Source organism: Gossypium arboreum, chromosome 11 (genome assembly GCF_025698485.1).
Source record: "Gossypium arboreum isolate Shixiya-1 chromosome 11, ASM2569848v2, whole genome shotgun sequence".
In the NCBI taxonomy this organism is placed as follows: Eukaryota; Viridiplantae; Streptophyta; class Magnoliopsida; order Malvales; family Malvaceae; genus Gossypium; species Gossypium arboreum.
In genome coordinates this window covers 12,409,670-12,429,566 of record NC_069080.1, presented here as the reverse complement: position 1 = coordinate 12,429,566, position 19,897 = coordinate 12,409,670, and the positions used below count along the sequence as shown (strand labels likewise).

Genomic DNA, 19,897 nt, shown 5'->3' with positions numbered 1-19,897 from the left:
CACTCATTAACATTTTCCATTATAAATTTAACGGGACAGGTGATGTGACAGTCAACTAGCTGACGTGGCTAGCTAACTTGCCACGTTGGACATTTTCCTATCATCCCTCTCACACGCCACTATGAAACAACAAAAACAGAAAGAGAAAAAGAGCTTTTTCACTTATTTTCTTCATCCTTCACGGCTCCCTCACCATCACCCTCGATGTTGGCAACCTCCATAAGCCCACTTCATTTAATCACCACACCAGCATTACTCACTATCACTCATTTGACAAGACATCACCACCATAACCATCAAATCTCAACCCCTAAACATTTTAGAATCATGAAATACCAACCAAAAGCAAAAATACCAAAGAGTAAGCATCCAAAATTAAACCAAAAAAAAAAACAAAAAACAAAAAACCCAAATTGGCTTGTATCAAAAAAGAAAACTAAAAAAGAAGAAGAAAGTGAATCAAAAAAGAAAAAGCCGACATCCATTTCGGGTTTCACGACTTGGGGAACTCGAGCCACCAGTTCGATGATCCGAGCGGTCAAGAGTCATGGTTGGTCGAAGAAAAGCTGTGGCCGAAATATGGTGGTGATTCGACGATGGACAGCGGAGATCAGTTGAAGCCTTGTTTGAAGCTTTAAGACCTTAATCTCGAGATTTAGAAGGCCTATTGGGAAACCTGAAGTGAGATTTGAGAAGAGGAAAAAATGAGTCATTTAGTGATGATGGCTGGCCGAAGGCCATAAACGGCAATGACTAGAGTTAAGAAAAAAAAAAGAAAAATAGAGGAGAAGAAAAAAAGGGACATAGATTTAACAGAGTCGCCTAAGGCACAAAGATTCAAAGGGACAACAGCGAACTGGGTGGTGGCTCCACTTTGGAGGAACAAAACGACCGTAGCTAAGGTATCTCCATTTCTTCTTCTTCTTCTACTGCCTAACTAGGGCTCTTAGATGGGGTTGTTTAAATGACAACTAACCCTCCAACTAGCCGATTAATGACAACAAGGAGCTGGTTAAATGTCGTGTCACTTTTACGTTACTTCTATAACGAAAAATGGTTAGTAGAACTGATTTGTTATTTCTTGAAAGTTGAGTGACTGTTTTGTCATTGAGATCAAAGTTGAGAGGCTGTTGGTGTAATTCACCCTTTTTAAAATTACAATCCTCGCTAAACAATAACTATTTAATTCATTAAGTTAAGTTCTGTTGTTTTTAAAATCTAATACGTCAATCATATTATCATATGTCATTTTTAATTCATGCACTTTTCAAAAATTTAAAATTACAATACTCACCAAACAATAACTATTAAATTTATTAAGTTAAGTTCTATTATTTTCAAAATCTAATGCATCAAATATATTATTATATGTGTAATGCTATGCCACTTGTTATTTTTACATATTACTCACTAAAATCTAGTTGAAGGATTAACGATTATCATTTGTATCAAAACTAAAATTTCAAATTTTGAACAAGTATAGGAACTAAGAATAATCTAATTAAAGAATATAAACCAAACCTACAACTCTACACATTGTTCAAAACTAGAAATTGAATTTAACCAGATGAATCTAACTATTACTATTTAGGTCAGGACTACAAATTTAAATTTTTGAAAACTATAGGAACTAAAATTGACCAATTCAAAAATACAAAACTAAAATTAACCAAATTAAAATACGATGATTAAATTCATAACTATGGTAAAGTAGCTGCACTAATAGTTGAATTTAACAAATATGGTAAATAAATATGCAATGAAAAAAATCTAAGTCAAGAACTATTGATAAGGTAACTTGTAACAAAAGATATATTTCCGTATTCAAACCCGGAAAAAGAATGAAATAAATAAATAAAAGATATATAGTTGACCATGATCCCTATTCTCGCATCTTATTTAATTTGTTAGAAATTAATAATTTACTAGAACGATACCCTGCTTCAAGTGAGGATCCTATTCTTTTATAAGTAATATATTAATAAATTAATATAATTAATAATTACTTTGGATACCCATGCGATTGTATCAATTAAAATAATATTTTTAGTTTTAAATAGATTTTAGTTTACATTTAAAAAAAAATAATTAAAATGTTTATATAGATAATATATAAACTGCTTAAACTTTATTTCAAATATAATTATTTGTATAATATTTTATATAAATTTCAAATTTTAAATTAGTTTTTGGAAATATTTATAAATATAAATAGTTTAAAATACATGTTAATAGTTTTAAATTTCTATGAATTTTAATTGAAAAACTGTAGTAAGTTTTAACATATTTCAAACATTTAAGTAATTTTTCTAATAATTTCAAAAAGTTAATTATTTACAAAGCATATTTATTGTAATTATTTACAAAGCATTTTTAACAATAAATTAATTTAAAATTTTAAAATATTAATTAAAATATTGAAAATGTTAAAATAACATTTTCTTAAACAGTTCTAATTTTCAAATTTATTAAAGTGTTTATGGAAATATGTAAAAGTAATCTACAAATTTATTTTCTTTTTGAATAACATTGTTTATGTGTTAAAACATTTAACTTTTTCTTTGGAAGTTTTTAAACATAAAATGAAAAATAAAATAAAATAAAAACATTGTTTATGGAAACTTTCATTTATTTTGCAAAATTGTTCAATTTTCGTTATAAATTAGACTCATAATGTTGCTTTTGAACAAAATCTCATAAATAAGTTAGTAAAAGTAATAAATAATTTAACATATTATAACTTAAGTTATAGTTTCCATGCAATAATACTAAGAGTGCCAAATAATTAAAATTTTAAAATTTTCCAATATTAATTTAAATAAATGGAATTATAATATTTGTAACTATCCCATATTCAATGGTACCAAAAATGCAAAATTGGGATCCTGTTTACGTAAATTGAGCCTATAAATATTTAATAGAAATATTTACAGAGTTATTATATAAGTGAATTAAATTTTAGATAAGTAATTTACTCAAAGCTGTATTTAATTAAGGTCTAGGGATTAAATTGTAAAGTCCAATCATTATAGATTTTAAATAAAAATGAGTTGAGGACTTAAGATGCAATTAACCAAAGGTCTAAAATGACAATTAGACCATGTAAAATTTAGTGCTAGTGGACGGATGGATTAAAATGCCATTGGTTTAAATTAAATTAATATTTAATTAATAAAACATGTTTTATTAACTTAATTACATGTGTATATATAGAAAGCTTGTGGAAGAGAAAGATGAAACTCATCTTTTCATCTCATCACCGAAAACAAATAAAAACATAGGAAAAGCTTGGGAACTTTTGACCTAATTAGTATGTTAAATTTAATCTTTTTTTTATATATAATTTTTATGTTTTTAGGTTATGAAAGTTTGATTTAATTAGCTAATGTATTAATTTGTAAAATTGTTAAAGTTTTAGAAAGTTACCATTGATGATTTTTGAAATTTTAGATGTTAGATTGATAGATTTTAAGCTTAGATGTGAAAGAGAATTAAATTATAAAACTTAATTGATAGTTTTGCACATTAGGAATTAAATTGGATAAATTGTAAAATTGATTGTAGAAATAAGAAATAGGAGGTCCCTAATGAGTAATAGTGAAATTGAACTTTAATTTGGAGCTTTAAATAAAAAGTTGGGTTATTCCCAGTTGTAGGGACTGAAATGAATAAATTGTAAAATTTGGATAAATTGATAATTAATTGTGATTTGGTTAAATATTGACAGCGTAATATGTTTATGCTAATTCTTAGTGTCGTCGAAAGAGAAAGAAAAAATTAAAACAATGGATGAGTAGTTCAAGATATTCGTTTGTATTTCTATAATTCAAACAACTTAAATTGCAATATATTTTTATTGTTTAGCATAATAAGATGTGAATGTAAACTGAGCTTGTTTAGTTGAATTGAATAGGATGATTAAATAGATAAATAGCGGTGTAGCAAATAGAACAAAATCTCAAAAGTAATATGTTGACATCTATGCATCCTACTCAATAGATATGTATTCATTTACAGAGCCATTGATACGATAGTGTATTTTTATATAAACATTTTCTTTAAATCTTTGAAACAAATATATTTTAAATGATGATAAAACAACTAGAAACTTGATGGAAGTTGATAAAATTGTTAAAATATGCAAGAATGATTAGATAAAAGATGTTATATTATGCATAAGTAGCATTATTTTTAAATTTAAATTTACCCAGAAAGATGAGTTGTGTAATACCCTGAAAATTTTTACAGTAAGATATTGTCCTTGATACAGTAAAATAAGGAAATAAAGTGACAAAAAGGGAAATTTTGAGTTATGTCAATATTGAGAAGTATATTATGATATATTAATTCAAGAAAGGACTAAATTGTAAAAGTGAGAAAATTTTTGTTGCACAATAGTAAATATTCATAATTTGAGGGGTTAAAGTGTAAATATAAAAAAGTTGAAGGACCAATAGTGTAAATAATTTAAGAGTAGAATGATCTAGAAACTAAGGAAAATGGATGAATTAGGACCAAATTGAATAGATGAAGAACTATGAGGGACTAAATTGCAATTTTACCAAATTAAATAATGACTCAAGGATGAAATTTTAAAAGATAATGAAGGGAAAAATGGTCAATTGGAAGAGAGAGAAATCTAGAAAGTAATAATGATGCTAGAGATATTTTGATATTTTATAATTATTTAATTAGATAAATATTATTTTATTAATACTTTAATAAGATATTTTATTATTATTTTATTAGTATATAAAGAAAGAAAGATGAGAAATTCTCGTCCATATTTTCCCATGCACTAACGTGAGAGAAAGAGAGGAAGAAAGAAAGTTTTGCTTTCTTTACAATTTGGTCCTTTTACCAAAAATTCACCATTTTCACCCAAAAATTAAATAAATTTCCATAGCTACCAAGAGACAAAAATGTTAAGGAGAGCATGGGGAGTTAGAATATCAAGTTGGATTCAATAAATAGAAGTTGGAGGAGAGAGAAAATCAAGTTAAAGATTAGTATCAATAGAACAAGGTAAGTATATCAAGATTTCAATATGTTTTTAAGTTTGTTATTATTGACAAAGCATGGAAATAATGTTATGGTAGAGTTTTCTTACATAAGGTCCTATGTTTTTGATATGTTAGTGAAGAGAAAATAAGAGAAAGTGATGAGAAATGGTGTAGAAAAAGAAAATAAGGGTGTTATAACATGGTAATTAATAGCTTGCACAAAAGCAGTTTGGACAAGCATAGACTAACTTTGAAAAATCACCATAAATTGTAAAAATCGAATTAGAAGATGAAAAAATATGGAATTAAAGCTTATTGAGTATAGTTTCTCATAGAAGAAATAGTGTAAGCAATGGATTTGTAAATTATTAATATAATGAATTTTTTGAGACAAGGTCAGAATGAATTCGGGTTCCCCTGTTCTGAATTTTAAAAATCATAAAAAATTGAATAAAAATAATTATGGGCTTAAATTTATATTTATAAAATCCTGAATGAGTATATTTTTAATAGAAACAAACAAGAACATCATTTAAATCCTGTATGAGGAGATAATTAATTTTTGGTGAAGAGGGGTCAGAACTGTCAGACAGCAGAATAAGGGTAACTTTAAAGAATAAAATGTACTTATTGCCTGAACCAAAAATTCTGAAATTTTTATGGTAGGAATATATATGAGTCTAGATTCAGGGAAAATTATCGGATATTAATTTGGAGTTCTATAGATCCAGATATAAATAATTTAGTGACTATGATGCAGATAGACAGCTTGAATATTCATAAAAGTAAATAATAAAAATTATGGATAATGTTACTTACAAGTGTGTTATCTACATTAAGGATGTGGAATAGAGAGGAGGAGGAGGAGGAGGAGGAAAAATATGTATGAATATTCATCTAGCATGGCTAATTTGCATATTTTAGGCTCAGGGACTAAATTGAATAAAAGTAAAATTTTATGGGCAATTTTGCAAACATGTCAGAAATGACAAAATTGCATGAAATGGATTATTTTATTATTTAAATTACAAAATTGAATGAAATTATTAATTTAGTTCAAGATCGGGGAAAAACATGTTTTAGGGATTAAATTGAAAAGTGTTGAAATTATGAAAATTCGATATTTTATAGAATTCATGGATTGTTATCAATATATATGAGAATAATAGCTGGAAATAAGGATTAAATTGTAAGAATTTTATTTTCCGACCCTAAGGATGAAATCGTCATTAATTAAAGTTTAGGGGCAAAATGGTAATTTTGCCTAGAGCATTAATTAAATGCATTAGAATATGAAATGAATGAAAATGATGATCAAATTTATTTATAAAGATCCAGACGACTCAAATATGAGACTTGATCGTGGAAAAGAAAATATATCAGATTAATGAAATTATAAACACAAACAAGCAATGAGGTAAGTTCGTGTAACTTGAATTATATTCTTAAATGCTTGAGATTGTATGTTATTTATGTGAATATGATTTGAATGTTTATTGTATGAAAATTTATGAAACATTGATAAATTTGATAAAAGGTGCAACACCCCCTAACCCCAAACCGTCGCCGGAACAGGGCTACGAGGCATTACCGGATATATCAGACAACTTATGGATATTTTACAATTATTATAACATTCATAGTATAATTGAAGAATTATGTCCCTATAATGGACTTTCGAAGCCCAACACAAGTATTAAAGTGGAATGGAACGGGACTTGTTCAAGTATTCGAGATTTTTTTATTTTTTATTTTTTATTTTTACAAAAATTTCGACACATTTCTTCTTAATTTTACATAAAATCCCGCAAATTCAAACCAAAACCAACTAATCCAAAACCAATGGCACAATCAAAACAATTTAAACCTAAATATATCTAAATCAAAACCAATTCATTAACATAGTCATTTAATAACTAAACATTCATAATATTAATCCAAATTAACTAATAACTTCATTCATTTTCATTCCAACTTATACCAAATTATATAGTATAATATTTACCATTTTATCAAGCGAATAACAAAATATGGTATACCATTCTTATAACCAACTTTACAAGTATAACTATATAACTTATACAACACCTAGTACATGCCACTTTCAATTAAGAAAGAAAACATCACCCAAAATTTGCTGGAGTCGGGATCGTTCGGATCTTTGGACCGGGTACTAGACTCCTATTAACTGCATGCACGGAAACAACCGCATATTTGAGTATTCCGTACTCAGTGGTATTACCATAATTCAAATTATAATAGCAATAAAGAATTTTAATTACCAAACATGTAACTATCTAATTTCACAAATATCAATTCATTCTTAAACTTTCATTAATTAATAATAACAATACAATTTTTATCTATTCTTGATTTCCATCACATATTACATGTAACAATTTCAATCACTACATGAACATTAAGTTCATGCCTTTCATTTTCAATCTCAATTTCAATCCACTATTCAACTTTTTCGTTTTTTCAATATTTCAATAATATAATCAATCAATTTATTTTAATTTCTCATTTTAGATATTCACCCTATTAACAAATTCGGACTTTGACGGATACACGTTCCAACCCAACACACCAGACGGCACATTGTGCCTAAAAGCGGTACATAGTACTGATCGATATCGACACATAAAGTGCCTAAAAGCGGCACGAGGTGCTGATCGACACACGAGGTGCACGAAATCGACACATAAAGTGCCCGATCGAGAAAGTGGCAAATTCCGTACACTTCCAGATCCTATGGCATGCCAATTATATCCGACTTAGCCCGACTAGTTAATAGGGTATTTCAATTCTCAATTCACTTTCATTTCCATTCCAAGATTACTTTTCAATTAAAATTTTCACATTCAATTCAATTTACAATTCAATTATACATACACAATCACCATTCAATTCAATTCTCATTCAACTCAAATATCAATACTTACCTTATAATTCACTTATTAAATATAGAATTGATATAAAACATTTAAAAAAAAGTAATTTGAATTATAGTAATACAAACCGTAAATTTCTCGTTTTAATCCTCGATAGCTTTCTCCTTTCCTTTGTGCGCCGATGTCTTGGGTTCTTTGTTAACTACGAAAATAATAATAATTTATAATCATCAATATAACACAATTCAATTTAACCCATGAGCCTAAACATGCAAATTTAACCATTTTTATACACATAATTCCACTATTTACTTATATGTTCATTCAAAGCTGTCTACTTGAGTCATTGATACTAAATCATTTATATCTTGAGCTAGGAAACTCCAAATTAAGATCCACTAATTTTCCCTGAAACTAGACTCACATATCTTCTTACCATAAAATTTTTAGAATTTTTGGTTAAGCCAATAAGTACAGTTTATTCTTTAAAGTTGCCCCTGTTCTGCTGTCAAACAGTTCTGACCATTTTTCACTAAAAATTTATTATCTCCTTGTAAAAGATTCGAACGATGTTCCCGTTTAATTATCTTGAAAATAGGTTCAATAACGATTTTAAACATATAAATTCCAACCTATAATTAGTTTTATACAATTTTTAATGATTTTTCAAAGTTAGAACAGGGGAACCCGAATTTATTCTGACCTTGTCTCACAAAATTCATTATATATCTTAATTTACAATTCAATTGCTTATATCGTTTCTTCTATAAAAACTAGACTCAATAAGATTTAATTCCATATTTTATTCATCCTATAATTTAATTTCTAAAATTTTGGTGATTTTTCAAACTTAGACTACTGCTGCTGTCCAAAATAGTCTTAGTACAAAATGTTGATTTACTTTAATTTCAATTTAATCCTAACTAAATTCACTTACTTTTCTATCTTAATTCATACTTTATTTCTATTCAAATTTTTCCAAACTCATACTTAACTATTAAATTTCCAGCATATTTTCATAATTTCGAATTTATTTCCATTTAATCCTAAAACACATAACTTATAGTTTACTTTACATTTCAATCTCTATTCTAACTTAATTTCATTCAATTAAACCCCTATTTCATCATTTTGTTCAACATGAACTTTGTTTAAAAACTTAAAAACTTCTAAACTACTAACTTAATTCTATCAAAACCTTGTTTTAATACTTTTAGAACATCAAAATTAAGAGAAAAGGACATGATTTAACTTACCAATTAAACTCCAAGCTTCAAAAACCCTATTTTCCCTTTTTCTTTTCTTTCTTTCTTTCTCCCCTTTTTCTTCTCTGTTTCGTTTCCTGCTATTCTGATTCCTTCCTTCTTTTTATTCTTTTGTTTCTTTCCTTTATTTCCTTTTTATTTACTTTACTTTTAATAATAATAATTTAATATATATTTTAACACATAAAAATCTCAGATTTTTATGTTTATGCCGCCTCACTTAGGACAAATGGCATAATTGCCATTTTGGTCCTCTTCATTTTCTTTAAATCTACAATTTAACTTTCATCCTTTATTCAATTTAGTCATTTTTCCTAATTACTCTTAATTAAGCTAAAATTCACCTAATTTAAACCTAATTAAACACATCGCTAAACTCATAAATATTTCTAGTAATTATTTCGAACTCGATTTACTAAGACGGAAGCCTGTTAATGTACTTTTCCGATGCCCGTGAATTTTGGGTCATTACAAAAGGAGAAGAAATCCCGGTTGAATGAAAGGAAAATTCGATGGATCTCTGAAAAGGAATTGACGGTAAAAAGGATCTAGCCTGGACGGGTGATCCTATCTGATATAGCCCTCCGAAGAATATGTGTAAAAGCATTTAGCTTGGACGGTAATTGAATTAGGGTCGAATTTAGCTTTGGGTGGTAATTCAGATCCAAGCTCATTAGAGTAATTGTCGTTGCGAGGATTTAGCTTTGGTGGTAATCCCGACAATACTCTATGAGTTTATATTCTGAGGATTTAGCTTTGTCTTGGTAATCCCACCGTAAGGATGAGGTTCAGGGAGTGTGCTCTCGATATGAAATGTGTAAGACCATGGTTGAAAGATACCATGATAACCTCAGTGTAAGACCATGGTTGAAAGATACCATGGCAACTGATATGAAATGTGTAAGACCATGGTTGAAAGATACCATGGCAACTTTGTGTAAGACCATGGTTGAAAGATACCATGGCAACTGATATGAAATGTGTAAGATCATGGTTGAAAGATACCATGGCAACTGATATGAAATGTGTAAGATCATGGTTGAAAGATACCATGGCAACCTTGATATGAGATGTGTAAGACCATGGTTGAAAGATACCATGGCAACATGAAGAAAATGAGTAAGACCATAGTTGAAAGACACTATGGCATCACGTCAAAGATAAATAAGACCGTGGATGGGAGACGCTATAATATCTGTTGAACAATTGATATTCAAGTAAAATGTATCAGATGACGAATGGTTATATGAAATGGTTGTGTGAAATGTTTACAATAACTGGTCATATGGAAATATATGTACAAAAGCGTTGTATGAAATAATTATGAAAATGGATAAACGAAATAAGTATAAGTACATGGAATATAATTTATGTTAAGTTTGATATAAGCTATTACCGAATAAATATACATAAAATATATGGAAATGATGAAGCATAAAATATTGATATAATGAAATAAATGATATATGCTTGTGAAGAAAGCGGTAAGAGCATGATATGTTTTATGACATGCACATATATGATTATCTTTGATATGTTGATACAAGAAAATTATGTAATTGAGACTATTATTAAACTCAAGTGCGACATGTCGAGAAAATAGATATATCAATGTTGAATTTATATGAGATATGTGCAAGTATACTAACAATGTTGTTGTTTAATGCTTATACAAGTGCCAAACTGTTGATTGAATGGTAATATATTTATTTTATATGATGCATTGAATCGGTAAGTATTTTAATTTTTTTAAGTGATCTGCAAATGGTAGTAATGCTTCGAAACCCTGTTCTGGCAGCGGATACGGATTAGGGATGTTACAAGTTGTTTAATTTTCATTTAGAATATATAAATTAATATTAGTGAGCAATAATTTAATCTAGGAGAGTTTAAGTTGGATTTGATGCAATACCATCCTCACCTTAATTTATAATTAACTTTTCTTAACAAATTTTAGTAAAATGGTTAGTGAAGCAAAATATGTAAATATAATTTTCTAGTATTTTAATCAAATACATTTCCATCCGTAATGTTTGGATGTGGATTTAGATTCAAAGGCTTTTTCGCCCAAAACATAGACAATCAAAGCCCAATCTCTGAAAACCCTAGCAAGCAATATATTTGTTAAACACTCTGGCATTCTACTGAAGGGCAAAGCTATTTGTAACTTGGCCGTTCTATATCTTCCACAACACAGAGGCAGCTAAGGTAACCCATCTCTCTCTGCGTTCCTCGTTGTCTTTCCTCCTTCTTTTCTTTCTTGTTGATTTGGCTCAGTGAAAACTCAGTGAGTTGGTGCGAAGATGAGTCGTGGGGCAGCAGCGGGACCCAAGGGGAAGAAGAAAGGGGCCTCCTTTACCATCGACTGTTCTAAGCCGGTTGAAGATAAGATCATGGACATAGCCTCTCTAGAAAAGTTCCTCCAGGAAAGGATCAAGGTCGGTGGCAAAGCCGGTGCTCTCGGCGATTCCGTCACTGTCACCCGCGACAAGAGCAAAATCACTGTCTCCTCCGACTCCAACTTCTCTAAGCGGTACTTTTCCTTTTGGCTTTTGATCTTTTACTGCATTATGAAACCGTATGCATTACTTCTCTGAACTTTTAGCTTTACAATGTATTGAATATTAAGCTGGGAGGGTTGAACTTTTTCATTTTATTGTCCCCAATGGAACTGAATCTTTTGAAGAAATGGCTTTTTGCTTGGTATATTACTTGAATTGAATCCTTTTCGGCAATGGGTTTTGTTTATTACGTTAATTAACTTAACACTTTATATGCTTAGTGTTATGGGTAGAACCATTGTAACTTTTTAATTATAAGGTCAATGATGAACAACTCTTAAGGCTTGTTTCTCAAAACATTCGCAGTGGCCGCTTGAGAGCTTTCGCCTTTCGCCGGGCTTGAGAGCTTATGCTGCTTTAATCCTTCCTTGGATGTCTGAGACCTTTCAAGTTCAATCTAGTTATAGGTTGTTTCTTAAAAGGGCAAAAACCATAGATTTTAAAATATTGAGTTTTTCGTTGACTGTTTCATCCACTTTCTGCTTGCTTCAGGTATCTTAAGTACTTGACTAAGAAGTACTTGAAGAAGCACAATGTTCGGGATTGGCTTCGAGTGATTTCTTCCAACAAGGATCGGACCGTTTACGAGCTCCGATACTTCAACATTGCGGAGAATGAGGGTGAGGAGGAAGAGTGAAGACCGGTTCAGCTTTTTCTCTATTCATCACCCCTTTGTTTGGTTTATTTGTTATGAGGAACCTAGTTTATCAATTTCAGGTGTCGAATCTTTGGACTTGATTTGGTTGTTTTTTGAACCCTAGTCTGTTTTCAATGAAATTTTGGTTGCTCATAGTAAAACATTATGTTTTCAAAGGCGTTGATTTGGAAGACCCTCTTAATGGAATCAATAAGAGGGAATGTGTTTTTCTTTTCCTAATTGCAATTTGTTTTTCTCTTACAAAATTTGGGTGAGGTCTTAAGTGTGATATTGATAAATGGAATTGTAGTAAAATCAGGAGTACTAGTGATATGTAAACTAATCATTGATGAGAAAGATGATTGAGAGGGCAGAGAGGGATTATGAAGAGATTGGAGATGGTGTGTTTTGTTTAAGCTTAGCCTGTCTTATTCCCTTCAATTATTTTTTTTTTTAGGTTGATGTCATGGTTAGCCATTTTAAGTTTGTGCAGTGGGGTAATTGTACAAAGAAAATATCTGATCTTTTGGATTTTGAATATAATTTTTGTGGAAAAAAAGTGTTTAAATGTTTTTATACCAAATAAGATATTTTTTATACATTGCGGCTAATTCTGACCTTTTTAATTTAAAGTAAATCATTTGAAATTTGTAATCTAGAGAAAAATGCTGCTCTTTTGAAGGAAAGAAAAGTTGGGGTGCGTAATGTTAAATTTCGGCTTTGACATTTATTACATTATTTCCTTCAAAAAGAATGATTAAATAATTAATCATTTCTTAAAATGGAGAATTATTAGAAGATATCCGCAATAAGTTTTACTAAATAATACAAAGATATTTGACTTAAAATTAATTAAGAAAGTGAAAATTGGTCTGAAATGATGACTAATATATTGTCGTTATACGTATCACGTTATAAATGAGCACAGTTTAGGGTCAAGCTCTGTATTTTATCTTTATTATACTTATAAAATAATTATTTTATTTACCTCAAATTATTTATGTTTAAAATGTTACGCTTTAGTTACTTATATTATCGTTTTGTTATGAAATAGTCACCTTGCAGTCGAATAATTTTTTTTTCTAGTTTAAGGTGTAATTAGTTTAAAATTTTTAATAAAAAATTTATTTTTATCTCAGTTAGCTGTGAGGACGATGTCTATGGTGGGTACACTGAGATACTTGCAGTTGAAGAAGACAAAAATGAGGAAATTGTTGATGTTTTGTCCTTTCATTCAGAAAAACGAGAAGGTAATAACACTCTGTCCGACTCTTGTTGACATTGTTTTGTTTGAGGTCACATGTTATCATTGACTATGATCCTAGCAGTCTTTCCCTTGGAAAGTTAATATGATGTGAAACTGAATCGACAAAATTAATGTTACATATGATGGAACTCGGACACGCTTAAACAGATTAGTTCATCAAAACTATAATTCAATACATACTTGCTTTCTTCTTTATGCTATATCTGTTCATAATAGAATGAAATAATGATGAAGTCATAGGGAAGACATGGAAATTAAAGTTTTCAGCTGTAGGTTGGGTAAACCTAAATGAAGAGAGGTCCTAGTAAGCAATGATTCATGGATAAGAATGCCGGAAAAGGTCATGATTGTTAAATGCTTCAATGTTGTATTTTGTGGGCTCAATTGTAGTTTATGTAAATAAGTTATTTTAGATGATCTAATTAGTTCCCACTTATGTCCTAAGTAACTTGGTTAAGAGGTTGCCTATAACTACTTTTAATTTTCAGTAGCTTATGCTGATGATGGATTGATCAGAACTTTCTTAAAAATTCAACTACTTGCAGACTCTATTTATCGAAAGGTGCCTGCAGCGGAAGATTCACTTGAATCCTCTAACAGACCCTTTTCAGAAGGAGATCAATTTAGAAGATCTTCATGTGCTTCAACTCTGGAAAAAACAGTTCGTGGATGCACTTACAGTATGTATCTTTACACTGTAACATAAAAATCCTTTATAACTTCTGCTCTTATAATTTATGGTAAATTATTTTTCAATCAATCATTGCAAAATGCAAAGTTCAAAAGAAAAAAAAGAAAAGAAGAGGAAACGATAATGCAAAGTTCAAAAGAAAAAAAAGAAAAGAAGAGGAAACGATCCATTATTGTAGTGACTACTTCAGCCTCTCTTCTCTCTATAGAAGTTGGAATGTAACATTTCTACATGAAGCTCCCTTGATTGTTTCCCTTTTTAAGTAAATCTTGCTTAGTTTGAAACTTTGAATTAGTACTTTAAGTTTCTTGGAGCTTATGCATATTAGATTTGGACGTTGTACTTCTTTGATCTAAGCTTATTAGCAATAATCCAATAAATGATGGTTGTGAATAATTCTTTATTTCTTAAACAGTTGGAAAGCCCTGAATCTAGGAAATTAAACAATGCGCATCTTCGGATAGCAAGAATACTTTGGCAGTCACTAATTGTACCATGGAGACTACTGTTTGCCTTTGTGCCTCCTTATCAAATTTCCCATGGATGGATTACCTTCATTTGCTCTCTACTTTTCATCAGTGGGATAGCTTACACTGTTACAGAGCTGACTGATATTATAAGCTGCGTCACAGGTCTTCCCTCCTTGCCAAAAATTGATTTTTACTAGTATTATAGCTATTGCTATTGCTTATCAAGTGAAATTATCCCTTTTCTCATTGATATTTTATTACAGTGATAAATGCTTATGTCATAGCATTTACAGCATTAGCTGCTGGAACATCATGGCCGGATTTAGTGGCAAGTAAGATTGCTGCTGAACGTCAGTTAACGGCTGACTCTGCTATTGCAAATATTACTTGCAGGTATATCTCATGGAATCTCATCTTTTAACCATACTTCATAATCTTTCAAAGAGGAGTATCGTATAGTAACAGAGATTAGTTGATTTAGTATAAACACCAAATGGCCAAATCCTATGAAGCTGGTACCATAGGAGTCCTCAATTTAAGAGCAAGAAGGTTGCCTTGCTGCTGATTTTCTGAAATTTGTTGTGGTTGCAGTAACTCGGTGAACATTTACGTAGGCATTGGCATCCCATGGCTGATAAATACTGCATACAATTTCATTACATATGGAGAACCATTGAGGATAGAAAATGCGGAGGGACTGGGGTTCACTTTGATGGTGTTCTTCTCAACTTCTGTGGGTTGCATTTCGGTTTTGGTGGTTAGGCGTCTAATACTGGGCGCAGAGCTTGGAGGTCCTAGGTTTTGGGCCTGGGTTACTAGTGTTTTCTTTATGTTGCTTTGGCTTATATTTGTGGTGCTATCTTCCAGTTTCTGGCATCATATAATATGACATTTATTTATACATACTTGATTTAATTTTTCCCTCTATCCACCGGCGAATCCAAATGGGGCCCTATTGGAAATTTGCATGTTTTTCCCCTCTACTTAGGTCCTTTTAGCATGATTTTTTTGGGTTTTGGCCCCAATTATTTGCATTTTTATAAACTGGTTTTGCCCCTACTCATACCGCTATTTGTATTGTATTCCCATGTCCATTTCATGGAGATCCATGGGTGCTTTCTCTATAATATTATCTCCAGAATGAACTCAGACCCTATAATAGTTTCTTCATTTTTAAACCAGCACTTACTAGTATTATTGTACTTGTAATTTCTAGCCTCTCTGTTTCCCTTTTTAAGGATATCCGAATCAAACTTAGTTTTAGTTTTTCTATTTAATTTTTATAGTATAAATGTTTTATGTTTAAACTAGTAAAAAAATAGGATATAAGAATTATTCTTGAAAATCGATGAACCAAAATGGATGGAACCTATAAAAATTCTACAAGTTCTTTTCTAGAACCAACCCGAACTTGGCTAATTTCCATTAAACAATGGAGAAACGGCCATAACGGTTACAAAGCTGGAAAACCAAGACAAATTTAGGATATTAAAGAAATTTATTAGGCGTCAAGAACAAGAGCTCAACAAGGAGTGAGTGAGTGCCTTTTGAGCAACCTATTCTACCATCAAACAGCTACTCAATGCAAATTGAAACTCCATTCTTTTAAGAACTGACAACAATCCTCAAACCTCAAAACCACCACATATTCTTTGCTTAAGCAAGGGCACCTGTACAACCTGTGGCAGGAGCAGTTCCAACTTTTGCACTGCTGTATTTCTTGGTGATGAATCTACCAAAAAAAAAAAAAAAACGATCGTGCGTGATGAAATGTTTAGCCCTTAATCGGTTTGGAGGAAAAGAAAATTGTTGCTGTCAATGTAAATCAAGGCCATATTTACCTGAAGAAATCCCTCCACAACAACTCGAACATCAGCCAGTTCATTTGAGTATCAGGTGAGCCACTGCCCCCATCATTTTTCTTTGAGGTAGCAGAAACGGTCCTGCCAATCACATAAATGCCTTCAATATAAGTAAACATCTGATAACCAAGCCTTCTCCCACTACATTGGGTTTCGTAATAAGGATCATATTGCACCATTTTACTCTTTGTTTTTCAAACATATCCAAAAATAAAGCTCCATATTTAGACATTATTTGTACAAGGGAAAAAACTGGTACTTGACACCATACCTATTTGCAGTTTTCTTTAGTTCATCAAACATGAACCGGGGAGATAGGCATCCCATAGCTAGCCATGGTGATATTTTGCAAGAAAAGTTAGCACCATATATGGTTTCTTGGCTACCATCCTTGCTCCCCTTGTATGGCTGTGCTTTACACTCAGCTGCAAACTTTTTAAGCCTTTGCAATGCTTCATTCTCGCCACCAGCCATAGAAGCACTAACAGATGGCCTGCCATCCTACATGTAAACAACCAATACTTTCTCAACGCCTTTAAAAACCATAAATCAAAAGAAAATAAGTCCAAGTAAAGCTTCCAAAAGTAGACTCCCCCAATCAATCATTCATTGAAACAACCCTAAGACATAGCCAGCACTGCTAATTGAAACAACCCTGATGCTGATAATTAAACTACACAATCCAAACCAGTAGTACTTTAGATGTGAGTACCCTAATATTTCTACTACTAGTTTGAAGCAAGATACAAAGATAAGTGAACCAATATTCTTACGGAAAATATAGAAGTTTAAATCTCAAACCTGAGCCATTGTGGCAGCAGGGTTAAGTCCCAGATCCGTCAATGAAGGAATATCTCCAGTCTCCACATCACCTCTAGAAGGCATCCCTTTCATTTGGTCCAATGATTCAATCGTCTTCCTTATCTCCAAACCCTTAACTTTATCCCTAAATCCACCATAATTGGAAGGCATATCTTCCAATTTAAACGGCAAATCATCAACATGGAACAAAGTACTTCCCCAAAAGTACTTAACTTCAACACCCTCTTCTTTCATGGCCGACTCAATCTTTTCCTCAGCCTTAACCTCATCATGAGAAACTTCTCTATGAGCATAGACAGCGTCAGCCCCGATAGCTTTAGCTAACTCAACCAAAACACTCTCCGGCTTCCCAATCCGAACTACAAGATCCGACCCTCGTGCTTGCAGATTCTTCCGGAGATCCGAAACCGATTCAATCAAGAATGTGGCTCTGTAAGGACCGGTTTTGTCGAACCCAGATGAGGATTTCCCGTAATCTCGAGGGTCAAAACAGTAAACCGGCAAAACCGACATGGACTCATTGTTGGCGGTGTTGAGACACTCGTTGTCGTGGACCCGTAAATCGTTGCGGAACCAAACGATGGAAGCTCGACGAATTGCGGCGCCATTGGAGGGGTCGAGATGGCGGCCCGGACCTAAGGAGAGAGGGGACTGGAGAGGGTTATTGGCAAAGGTGGATTTGAAGGAAAGTTTGGAAGGGGAAGGGGAAGTTGAAGAAAGGGAGAGATGAGAAAGAGAGGAAGCTTGAGTTGGAACTTTAACTTTGGAGGGACATTGAGCAGAGAATAAAGATAAGATTTTGCGTTGGATGAAGAACTGAGTAGGTAGGGTTGGGGGCAAGGAAGATAAAGAAAGAGATGCAGTAGCAAATGGGGATTGAGAAACTTGATTTTGGTTTTGGGTTTGCTCCTCGGTCGATTTGATTTCAGGGTTTTCACAAGATTGGGGATTGGAATCCATGATGATGTTTTCCGGTAAAGATAAGAAAGCTGGGCCTGGGGGGTGGTGAGTGGTGACTCGAAGGTTTTGTTATCTTGTTATATCTAACAAGTCTACTCCTTGTCGCCTTTTCCCTTTGCCCTTTGCCCTTTGCCCTTTGCCCTTTGCATTTAGTCTTCAAATTTGTTTTTGTTGGGTGATTCTATATTTGTGCTTCACTCCTCCCACCACCCACTACACCTAACCTTTTTCCACCAACCTTTCAAGTTCCACACCACTCACTAGTTTGGACTTTGTAGCCTTACCAGACCTTTTGGGTTTAGGGTTGGGTTGGTAGAATAAAAACATTAGGTTCACTAAATGGACTTCTTGAATGAGTTGGCTCAAATTAACACGAAAAGAGAAAAAAATATATGGAATTTAAATACTTTCGAAATTGCAAATTAGCTCTCTTGGCGAAACAAGCTTTGATGGCAAGAATCTTGACTTCCACTCATACTCCTCTTTTAATGCTCCAATCACTCGTAACCCCTCTTGGGCATGCAATAGCCTTAAAAAAGGGATCTCATTCAAGCTGGAATATGGGGAATGGAAACCTTATTTCAGTTGGGACACTTTCAAATTTTCAAGTAACCTTTTCCAGGCTCTTGGGCTATGGTTTTCATTTGGTAAAGCATCTTCCCAACGTCTGGAAAGAATAATGGAATTATGATACTTTTCCTTTTCTTTTCTACCAATATAAAATTGAAGCAATCATAAAAATCCTTATTGACTCTTTATTTGTTTGACATCATACCAAGAATGACTTATTTATTGTCAAATCCAAATATCTCTCCCTCTCCCTCATCTTCCCTCTCGTCAGAAGACATCAAAACTGCACTACCTCTTGTCTTAGATGCAATTATCATTCGAAATTCTTAAAGCACATCATGTTCTTTTGCCCCTTGCCTGAGCCACATGGAACACTTCGCTCTTTCATTACGACTCAAATTCGGTAGGATTTCATTCCTTTGCACAATGTTGAATTTTGGTGCAAAGAATACTTACCTCAGATTCTTCGCTCGATCCCGAGCTCATTGATTACATTTGTTGGGAGATACGGAAAGCTCAAAACACCGCCATTTTCAAAGGAGAAAAGATAGATCTGATTCAAGCTTGAAATGATGCTTTTGAAGGATTTTCAAACTTTCCCATCAAAAATCCTCAATCCTCTTTTTTCCCCACCCCTAAGGCAATTTAAAGGTTTACTACGACGTGACATTACCTTCAGTAAAAGTTTTGAAAACCTTAAAATGAGATTTTTACAACATCCATTTTCACAATATTCATTTTTTTTAATTTTCATTTTAATTATGCCACATGAAATATGTGTCTAATTTAATTGTTGAACTAACGATTTTAATAATAAAAAGACCTTATTAATATAACATCGATATTTTAAAGATATAATTAAAATGTTTTAAAATTTGGAGACTAATTTAAAATA

At 31.8% G+C, this 19,897-nt stretch overlaps 3 protein-coding genes and 1 non-coding gene across 4 annotated transcripts; 3 read left to right on the top strand and 1 right to left on the bottom strand.

Annotated features, from left to right (window-relative positions):
- Positions 1–11,220: 11,220 nt before the first annotated feature.
- LOC108473390 (60S ribosomal protein L22-2-like) lies at positions 11,221–12,521 on the top strand. Its single transcript, XM_017774918.2, has 3 exons — positions 11,221–11,370; positions 11,451–11,695; positions 12,216–12,521. The coding sequence occupies exons 2-3, from the start codon at positions 11,466–11,468 to the stop codon at positions 12,358–12,360; spliced, it is 375 nt and encodes a 124-aa protein (XP_017630407.1). The 5' UTR covers positions 11,221–11,370; positions 11,451–11,465; the 3' UTR covers positions 12,361–12,521.
- LOC128284868 (small nucleolar RNA SNORD14) lies at positions 11,982–12,107 on the top strand. The gene has a single exon (XR_008275288.1). It is a non-coding gene; the product is annotated as a small nucleolar RNA SNORD14 (small nucleolar RNA).
- Positions 12,522–13,245: 724 nt separating the features above from the next.
- LOC108473389 (magnesium/proton exchanger) lies at positions 13,246–16,511 on the top strand. Its single transcript, XM_017774917.2, has 5 exons — positions 13,246–13,610; positions 14,173–14,307; positions 14,734–14,950; positions 15,052–15,181; positions 15,380–16,511. Exons 1-5 carry the CDS (start codon positions 13,515–13,517, stop codon positions 15,675–15,677), a joined length of 876 nt encoding a protein of 291 aa, XP_017630406.1. The 5' UTR covers positions 13,246–13,514; the 3' UTR covers positions 15,678–16,511.
- On the bottom strand, positions 16,176–18,763 carry LOC108473388 (blue-light photoreceptor PHR2). Its single transcript, XM_017774916.2, has 4 exons — positions 17,452–18,763; positions 16,922–17,151; positions 16,630–16,731; positions 16,176–16,520 (listed from the first exon to the last, which is right to left on the bottom strand). Exons 1-4 carry the CDS (start codon positions 18,430–18,432, stop codon positions 16,445–16,447), a joined length of 1,389 nt encoding a protein of 462 aa, XP_017630405.1. The 5' UTR covers positions 18,433–18,763; the 3' UTR covers positions 16,176–16,444.
- Between the last annotated feature and the right edge of the window lie 1,134 nt (positions 18,764–19,897).